The sequence below is a fragment of the Chelonia mydas genome, chromosome 20 (genome assembly GCF_015237465.2).
Source record: "Chelonia mydas isolate rCheMyd1 chromosome 20, rCheMyd1.pri.v2, whole genome shotgun sequence".
Taxonomy (NCBI): domain Eukaryota; kingdom Metazoa; phylum Chordata; order Testudines; family Cheloniidae; genus Chelonia; species Chelonia mydas.
The window spans coordinates 838,959-849,163 of record NC_051260.2 but is presented as its reverse complement, the minus strand read 5'-3'; the positions used below and the strand labels follow the sequence as shown (position 1 = coordinate 849,163).

At 53.6% G+C, this 10,205-nt stretch overlaps 1 protein-coding gene across 1 annotated transcript; it reads left to right on the top strand.

The window, feature by feature from the left end:
* The first annotated feature begins 565 nt into the window (after positions 1-565).
* Positions 566-2,249, top strand: TMDD1 (transmembrane and death domain 1). The gene has a single exon (XM_027827069.3). The coding sequence runs from the start codon at positions 1,348-1,350 to the stop codon at positions 2,233-2,235; it is 888 nt and encodes a 295-aa protein (XP_027682870.2). The 5' UTR covers positions 566-1,347; the 3' UTR covers positions 2,236-2,249.
* The last annotated feature ends 7,956 nt before the right edge of the window (positions 2,250-10,205 follow it).

Sequence of the window (10,205 nt, the reverse complement as noted above, 5' to 3'; positions counted from 1 at the left end):
CACTAGCGGGTGTGTGAATGTGCAGATGGCATCTCTCTGCTGGCAGAGCTACGCGTGGGCAGGAAGCTCCATGAATGGGCGGCCCCAGAAGTAACCCCCGGGAGGGAGCTGGGGACATACCCGTTGGCCTGTTCTGCAGCATGGTTTTGCTTTGCTTGAGACCCCGAAGGAACAGGAGAAAGGTGACCCGCCCAAGACGGGGTAATCTGTGTAATTAGTGGGCTGTTTGTCATGCGGACATGGGTCTTGCATGCCAAAAGCCACTGGAAGCGCCTTCCGAACCTGCTCCAAGTTTGCTGACCTTTCTGATCCTCGGCGGACGTTAGCTGAGCTCCGTCTGAGTCCGGGGGCTTGTTACAGACACCCCGCAAACTGCGTCCCCAAATGGGTCACTGGCTCCAACGCACGACGCATGGTGCAAACTGTCTTGGTGTGGAGGGCAGCAGGACCCCGGGGCACAGAGGCTTGCATTGCCCAGTTCATACGGGAGTGGTGCCTGGGGGGGAAGGGGATAAAGCGGAGAACTGAAGGGGCGGAGTAGAAACGGGACTGCCATGTGTGACATCAGTTGACGCTCCAGGTTCTAAATTCCACACGGAGCCACGCTCCCCACCAGCTGAGCAGGGAGAGGATCCGGTAACTCCTTCCACTGCTTTACATTTCCACCCACACCGGGATACAAATGCAAGCCCACAGTGTCAGGGCCCATGTCGGGCACTGCTGGCCGGGAGCCCACCGCTTTATGCTGGCAGAGCAGGGAACAGGGGCCTGACCACCTGGCACATTCAGGGCCAGTATTTGCACCGTCCCACCAGCTTGTGCTGTGGTCACGGCAGGCCATGCAAGGAGGGGGGTGGCTGTTCAAGACCCTCCGAACCTTGCCAATAGAAGGGCCCCATGATTAACCACTGACCCTCTTCTATCGTGTTTTTTGTGAAACTCGGGAGTGCAGGGGCTGGATCTGCAAAGAGTTAGGTGCCTCGATCCAAAATTCAGGTGCTCAAAACCTCTGCTCAGCTGCTGCCTAATCTTGTTGCCACCTTAGTTTCCACTGGTGGGCGTCCTTGAATGCTCGCTGGGGCAGAGAGTGAGTGTGAGCGACTATAGCCCGGGATGGGGACATGAGTTCGAGTCCTCGAGCCACAGGCAGAACTCGTGCTGGGTGCGTGTGCTAATGACAGGGCAGCCCAGCCCCTTGCTGTGCGGGTGGACGTGGACTGATCCGTTTTAGGCATCTCAGGTTGGGGGTTGGAATGCGGAGTCAGTCTCCTGCCCAGGTCTAGCCCAGAACTCCTTGGCCTGTGCTGATATTCTCTCTGCTCAGGGTCTGGGCCCCATTCTCCCGTGATGTTTGAGACCGTAGGAGTCGGACTCCTCTTGCTGGTTACCTGTGGCTCCTGCGAGGACACAGCAGCGGATGACATAGGCATGCACATGATGGGCCGCATATCCGAGCTGCTTTCCCCGGAGGAATGTCGTGAGTTCTACACCCAGATCACCGGCCCCGAGGAGAACACGGAGGAGGCGCTGGAGCGACTCTCGGAGGCGAAGAACCCGCTCCGCTCCCGCCGCCGGCGGGACATCGTCCGCGCAGAGCCGTGCCGAGATGTCCTGACCCGGTGGCTCGGGGCAGAAGGCGATTCGGTGCCCTGGGACCGTCTCTCCCGAGCTCTCCGCCGGACTGGGCGCCCTGACATCTCCCAGGAGCTGGGCAAGAACTTGAACCAGGACAAGAACCTCGAGCTGAAGCGGAATGTGGAAGAATATCGCAAGGGGGTGGAACATCTGGCCGCCTCGCTCCTGCTGGAGGAGGATGAGAAACATGGAGAGACAAACCAGCACAGCAGAGCTCGGCGAGCTGGGGGGAAATCCCGCAGGGGGAGCGGATTGATGCAGGAAGGCTGGGGTGACCTCGACCTCCTCATCGAAAGGAAACCACTCCCTCCGTACGACAGGAGCCTCTTTGAATGGATCAATCCGGTGGCTTCTGGCTTCATCGGAGGGTTTTTAACCTCTTTTGTCCTCATGGCGCTTGCTATTTACTCCTTCCTCTGGACCCTGAGCCGAGACTCCATGGAGATTTCTCATCATAGCCCAGGGCCCCTGCCTGAGCATGCTGCTCGCAACCCCTTGTTTGAGAACGACCTCAACTATGCCTTGATTTTAGATGAAGACTTAGGGGACAGTTTGGATGGGGATGCTTCCGATGACACCAGCTTTGAAGGGGAGCCGTAATTTGAATCTGAAACTTTTCCACCAACAGCTCCATGGGGCACAACCAATAAAATGCTCCTGTTTATGGAATCGAGCCCAGGAGTGGGGTCTGGTTTATATATAAATGTGTGCAGGGGGGTGAGATTGCAAAGTGGCTTCAAACACCAAAGCCTGCTTCCCCCCTGCTATCTTGTGAGAACTTCCAAAGACTTAAATCTTCCTGCTGTGGATCATGAGCCAACCACTAGCTAACTATGGTTGGGGGGGAAGCTCAGGAGAAACTTCCCTGGGGGAGAAGGAAGGCTATCCCACATCTGTCCCTGCAACATTTCTTGCACCTTCTTCTGAAGCATCTAGTAGTGGCTACGGTGGGAGATGGGACACTGGGCAAGATGGACCTCGGGTCTCTGAGTCTGGTCATTCTTATGTTTGCAGGTCCCTTACTGTTACTGTCTATTCCACCACTTGTCACAAGATGCCACTGTGCCCTAAGGAACAGCGACCTAAACTAGCTATAAAGTCAGCCGCCCAAGGGCTCAGGGTAGGATCAGCTTGCCAGAGCAGGACCACACCATCACTGTGAGCTACTTACCGGCCTCCTTTGCTGTCTGCAGTTCCAGAGCTTGTCTCTTCCCATCGCTGGCAGAGCAGGAAAGTCTGTATTTCCCTATCCCTCCCCTAATCACTGCTGCTGTGCCTTTTTCAGACAGGAAGGAAGGTAACCGGGCTGTGCTGCCCACGGTTTTAGAAACAAGGCAGAGACAGTCCATACATTTGGGATATGGGAAGATATAGGGGTCGGCTGCAAGGGACAGGGAGCTTTGGTCTACCCGCTGCTTTCCCCTGCAGCACTCACAAGCTGCCCCTCTCATCTCTGCTTTGTGGCAGAGCTGGACCAAAAGGATGAGAGGAAAATGAGGGTTTCCTGCAGGGCCAGCTCTTTGCTAAATCTGGGGAGGGAACGCATGGGTAGCTGTACAATAATGTTTGATGTAAAGTTTGCCCAGCACATAAGAACCGCCAGACTGGGTCAGACCAAAGGTCCGTCTAGCCCAGTATCCTGTCTGCCGACAGTGACCAATGCCAGGTGCCCCAGAGGGAATGAACAGAACAGGGCAGTTATCAAGTGATCCATCATCCCCTGTTGTCCACTCCCAACAGAGGTTTAGGGGCACCTGGAGCATGGGGTTTTGTCCCTGACCATCCTGGCCAATAGCCATTGATGGACCTCTTCTCCATGAACAGATCTGTTGTTTTGTGAACCCAGTTATAGTTTTGGCCTTTGCAACATTCCCAACAAGTGAATTGCACTGTATTAATCTAACACCTGCTCCTGTCCCGGGCACCTGTGACACAGATTTAAAGCTGATGCAAAATTCACATGAAACTGAAGAGCAGAGGTATGCTGAAATCCCATCCTGATCCCAAATAGTCCCCACCTCTAGTGTGGCCTTTCCTACTCTGTCCTTGGGGGATGCAGGTGGTGCCTGAATGCCATCAAAGCCAGGCCCTGCTGCTCCAAGAATGAGACACGGAGCTCTCCCAGAGAACGTCCCATTGCCTCTGGATCTAGCAGTCTAATATGTCCCGGTGGCTTCGGTATTGGATGGGGAGAGAGGAGATTTAACCTCAGGTATTTGGTACCTGAATCAGCAGAGTTTATGCCTGGCAATGGGCTTCATGCCAAGAAACCCCTGTGCTTGATTAGTGCCAGGGCTGATCCCCCGGCACCTCTGGGCTTGACAGTTCCTAACCCTGGCACCTCTGCAGCAGTTATGAATGTAAAACATTGCTTGAGCCCCAGCACCTCTTTCATTGCAAACTAAGCCCTGAGAAACCCGTAGAGCCTGGTGCAAACTGGGGACTTGGCTGGCCCCTTCTATATTAGCACAGGTGTCTCAGCTTCTATGCAGTTTTCCAGCAAACTGGTTTCCAAGAGCCCAAATTAAGAGTTTTGCTGGAGTTGGTTTGCTGGGCAGTCCCTCAGGAATGGTGCAGTCCAGGCAGCTCTTAACAACTGGTGGTCGACTCTGCTCCTTATTCCCCTTCCGCTGTACCAATCCTGTCCCTTAGCAATCTCTGAAACGCAGGCCATAGAATCTAGATCCTGATATTGTCTTTCTGCCATGCAGAGAATTGATCTGGAAGGAATTGTACCCTAGTGCATGATGGCAAAGAGCTAGTTCAGTCATCCTGCCTCCCTCTTATGGTATTGATCTGGAGCTATCCGCGAATCCTCCTGAGGGCAGTTTGTGGTGGGAGATTGCTCTGCATCTGAATGGCCTTAGGCTGGGATCATGCACGTTCCCACATGCTAAGAACAGTCACTTGTGGTCAGTACTCGGGCTGGGCGATGCCTAAGAAATGCAGGGGCAGGTAGGAATTAGCATTGGTGATTCAGTAGTGAGAATTCCTTGTGGGTTGTTTTTTTTTCTCCCCTCTGAGGGCTGTGAGAGCATCACTGAATACTGGCCCTCTGGATGAATGCCCCACTGTGGCACTAACCGTTCCATGCTACCTTTTGAGCTGGGAGATAAGTAAGGTTTTAAATAGTTGCAGTATTTTTCACACCAATAGTGTGTCTTGGCTATTTCCAGAACCCTGGCCAGCTGGCATCTTCCCTTCTCTCACTCACTCACACCCCAAACTAATGTCCCTGTGCCCCTTACCTCACAATACCCAGGGTAGGGGAGCGCAGTAGGGTGTGTGGCTGGAGCATTCTGTGCTCCAGTTGTTCTGGGGTATGGACGGCCTGTAGGATGCTATGGGAAATGCTTGTAAGTTTGTGTTCCTAGGGGCTGCTTGCTTGAACTTCTCCTCAGAGCAAAACTGGACCCTGGACCGGACAGGATTTGGGCAGTGCAAAGTCACCTTTACTTCTCCCCTCAGACTCACCTGGGGCTAAGGCTCCTGAAAAGATCTTGGTGTTTGTAAAGTGCTTTGAGAGCCTCAGCTACAGATGTGCTAAAAGCCCCTCGCACTTGTCAGGCTCCTGGGGCTCTAATCTAGACTCCTTTCCACGGTGACAAAGCCACCCAAAGAGCTTTGTGCTTTCCTAGCCCCACCTCCTCCCGCTCACCTTGGCCCTTGCTGGGCAGGCACCGTGCCTGTTTGTGCCCTTCCAGCTCTCTGTCCACTTCGTTACAGAGCAGCCACAGAGACACAGAGGCAGCGACCTGTGTGCAGGAAACGCTCGGCTGCTCACACGAGCAGGCACAAGCTCAGTGGTCTCTGGGGGCAAATTAGGACTGTGCTGATGGAGCCAGATTCCTGGTTGCCCTGCACCTTGGGCACCCATCGTTTGCTGTAGTGCATGGTGGGTGTAACACGCTGTTTGCTCAGAATGATTGCCTTGTATTCCCACTTCTCACTGGTGTAAATGACAACACAAGGTGCAGGGCACAGAGACTCAAACCCCTGGGGGCCAGAGGGGACCTGCTTTCAGCATGGTGCTAGAGATCTGGCTGCAGGCTGGTTTATCACACAGCTGAGGGCAACTGGCTTCACTCAGCAGAGTTAAGACTAGAATAAAAAATCGAGAAAGCATTCGGTCATTAACGAGGTGCGTTAGGGAGAGATCACCCCTCTTCCCACTCTTCTTTAGAAGTGGAATGTGAACTCTTTCTGGACGCAGGACGGCGATGGGCCGGGGGTCTGGGATGGCAGGCTAGGAGATGCGGCAGGCCAGGTGCAGCAGGCTGTGTGGACTGGAGCTTTGACCTGGAATGAAGTTTTGCATGAATTCAGATGCTTCCAGGCACATTTACTCATCAGCCAGAATTTCAGAAGAGCTGAGCACCCAGTAGCTCTCCTATAGGCAACTAAATATTCCCGGTGGGGCAGGGCTGGGAGCAAGCACTTGTGAAAATCCGGCCTGGTGTGGGCTGCTAACACCCTGAGTGCTCCGCCGAAGCTGTCTGCATTTGGCCTCTCTAAAGACAGTGACTGCTTAGAAATTTTAATTCTTAGTCTCCCAATGTCTCGTTTCCCTCCTGTCTTTGAAATGGACCCTCTCCTATTAGCCTCCTTCCCACAGGGGCTTCACGACTGTCTGCAAAGGGTTGGGGCACCTTAGGCTAAACCTTCCCGGAACAAGTAGCATGCTGACTCACCATCCTCCCGCACCCTGGCACTTTCGACTGGCTGCCCTGACACTTCCCAACCCGGCCCCCTGCCCTTTAGACTTGGGTGATTTAGTATCTGATTCAGGGCTCGCTTAGAGGCGTGTCTGTGTGTTTGATTCATTGCTGCTTCCCAGAATGCTGACCTCATTGTTTGTGTTCCCAGAACTGTAATGACTCTGGACCTTAGCGCTGATTGATTGCCCTTCCCATGCAGGCAGCTGGCGGAAGAGCCCAACTCCACCGTCCAGAAAGCCATGGCTTGGTACAGCCCCAGCTCCTGGTTAGCCAGGCCCTAGGCAGAGCCATCGTTTGGAGAGTCACATCCACTCCACACAGCTGGTTTGCCTGGGGAATATCTCTGTCCAGGAGCAAATCCCTCCTGCCGAGTCTCTGTTTAGACTCCAATCTGCTCGGCATTAGGGGGAGTGGAGCTGCTCCGTGTGCACACACACTTCAGGACCCTGCAGGTTTTGGAGACAGGGGGAGGCAATTAGCTTCCTCTCCCCTAGAATCTGTCAGATCTAGACATCAGACTAGCTCAGAGTGAGGCTGTTTCCAGGGCGTCCCCAAGAGTACCACTAGGGGGTGCTGCGGTGTGCACAGGCAACAGCGTAAGCCACACGTGGGGGCAACCTGCTGGATTCCCTGAAGACAGAGGGACCTGGCTGCAGCATTTAGCGAGCCAGTGGGGGGGTGCTAGGGATCCTGCCTAGTTAGAGGGGGTGGGAAGCAACTTTCCAAGGGATGCCAATTTTCACGGTGTTATCCTGAGTTTTCTGATACTTGATGTCGTTTCTTAAAGCCCTGGCTCCTAGAGTCAAGTGACCATATGAGAATCGGAGGGGTGGGTGGGATTTTTTTGTTTTAAGGGGCTTCTAGCCTTGAGGGTTGTGTAGAAAAGCTGGGAAATGGGATGGGCCAGTAACCTGCAGGCTCAGAAACCAGAATGAAAACACAAAGGTCTGCACATTTATGTCTTTAAAAAAAAAAAAAAACTTATGGTTTTTTTTGAGACCTGACTCTTGATTTTTGAATGTTTGGGATTGGCAAGTCAGTGCTGTAGGCAACTGAGAGAACCTTTACTGCAACCTCCTTCCTATGGCTTCAGAAATGCGGGGTGAGCCAGTCATTATAGCCCAGGTCTTTCTGCTCCACCTTGGAGCTTTGTTTAGCCTCACTTTACCTCCATGTTTTCTGAGGCCATGTGCTGAGCCAGCAAGTACTTGTCCTGCTCCACCTGCTGAGTTCCTGCTACAGAGGCACCCTCCCCTCCTTCCCCTCTCCTCCCACCTGCAGGCCTTCCAATGCTTTGTAGGGCATTCTCTTGCTCAGCCCCTTCGGTGCAGTAACAACATAGGCAGAGTGAAAGGGGCAGAGGGTGGGTGGGTGTTTTTCCAATATTTCCTCTCCAGCAGTCAGGTAATCCATGTTCTAAAAGTGTGGATCTACCGAAAATGCTTTTTGCAGCCATAGCTAGAGCCCTGGCTCACTCACACAAGGCTGTTCTTACTGACGCCCTGCGCCGGTCCCAGCGATGCTGACTCCGGAACTTATGCTGCATTAATGCCTCGGCAGTGGAGATTTTCCTGTGCTGTGAGGCCCCAAATCCTACTTTACGCTGTCACCGCCACGCCTGCTACAAGGAGAAGAGCAAACCCAGAGCCACGTGTCCTGAATGCCTGGCTGCAGCTGCCCGGAGAGGCAGGCAAAAAGTGGCTCTGTTTTCTCAACTCCCTGGGCTTTCAGCTGTTTGAAGTGGAGGGCTTAACCCTTTCTGGCAGTATGCAAAAGCTGGAGCTTACACTTGACTAATGACATTTTACTGGAGCTGAGGAAGGTGGTTGTTTTCAATCCAAGAACACCTGCATGGTTAATGTGAAGACTAACAGACCGGAAAGATACAAAAGGCATTGCGGAGGTGACTTAATGATTATCTGTAACAGTGCAGCAGGCCCAGGTCCAGGTGTCCAGCCCCTGGCACCAAGACCGCTCTGAATGCAGCTGTATCTCCTCCTGAGTCACTGCACCTTCAGCATGTCCCATTGCCTGCCTGCCCACAGCCGCTGGCGGATGGCAGTCTGTAACAGAAGCACATTCTACCACGTGTGTCCTCGAGCTAGAAGGATGAGTTGGCCGGGTGCCTATTTGCAATGTGATGTGTATGCAGCAGCTCACTCACAAAGGAGAGAGCATGGGAGCACGTGGCTCAGATGTGTGCCTAGGACAAGCAGCCTCAAGCTGCCTGCTTTATGGTTTAAAAAACCAACCAGCCAACCCAGTGCTGAGTGACAATCCAGCAACATAGGGTTAATTAGCCATTGCACTGAGGTTTATTAAATGATGAGGGACCTGATTCTCCAATCTGCAAAGGCCTCTCTGGTATACAGGTCCCCTAGCAGAGGGGATTGCTTCCATTGCAGGGGGGAGCTTGACTTTCATGTTCAGTTCCTGCCTGGGGGGCAGATCATCCTGGCCAGCCTCTTCCAGTTGCAGGGCAAGGTCTTGACTAGTGATGGGCCAAGAGTTATAGCTTTTGGGGTCTGGCAGAGCCCTACCTCTGAGCCCGGGCCCCATGCTTGTGGTTGGGGCATACTCAGAGGGGACCCTAGCTTTGCAGTTGACTCTTGCTATGAGTCTGGAACCAAGTCCCTTGAATGTTGTTGGGAAGCTGGTCTCTGGGCCTATCTGAACCACACACAGTGAGCTCTTGCCCTGGCTGGCGCAGGCCTTGGCAAGGGCACCTGAGCTGGGGGCTCATTTTCACTCTTCCCCCAGGGTTCAATGTTCACTGCAGGCTTTTTTTTTTTTAGGTGTTTTCAATCAGTGAGTAAACAACATGCTGACCGCATGCCGAGGGTCACAGAAGTTTCCTTGAGCTGCTTCGGACATGGCAGAGCAGCTCCCAAACCAGATCACATGGTGTGGGGCTCCTGTAACAAGGTGAAAAGGCACAGCCTTACTGAGTAAGCTGCACTTGTGGGTTTCCTGCAAGTCCCAGACAGTGCTTTCCCCTGGCAGGGGCCCTCGTTCATGGCTGCGGCTCCCATGTGGGCTGTCAGCAGGACAAGCACCTGTTCCAGCTTTGAACTACTGGCCTGAATGGCTTAGAGTGCTATTCAGTGGACTAAATCCTTGTGCCCTGTGACACCAGTGAGCTCATAAGCACTTGGAGGCACCGGCTTTCCCCTGCCATACACTCGGTAAGGGCAATGAGCACAGGCTGGAGGGTCAGCCCATTAATGGATCGTTGCCAATTCCCACCAGCTGAGCATCTGCCCCATACCGGACTGACTAGGCTGGCCGCCTGCCCTGCCTTGGACAGATGCGTAACTGCTGTAGCCTTTCATACGCTCCCTACTGCCATGACTTAGCAGTGCGCCTATAACTGCCAGCCTGAGGCTTTGGAGCGGGGCCTCTGACCTCTCCCTGCATAGTAAGGTTGACATTCAAAGTGGTGGGGTGCAGAACTTTTGCCATCTGGTGGATAAAGAGTGGACAAAACTATGGCCATGCAAAGGCTCCCCCTACCTCTTCCCCTGCCCCACGAAGGCAATCGCGGGTGGTGTGCACTGAACTCCCCTAGGACCCTCCGGCCTCAGTGCACATGCCAGCTCTCCATGTGCCTCAGGCCCTGGCCTCACCTGTGACAAAGCAGGAAAAAACAGAGTGGAAGATTGCGGGTGTTTTGGGGGGGAGGGTGATTTCAATCAGCTTTTGTTTTTCTAGCTATGGACATTTGAGTTCAGCACCGCGGCCATTTAGCATTAACATGAATTCCATCCCTGCATATAGCGAGAGCCGTAGGTTTGCTGCCTGAGCTAGCAGGACTTGCTTTATTCCCTTGCTAGAGGCTAGGACAAAGTGACT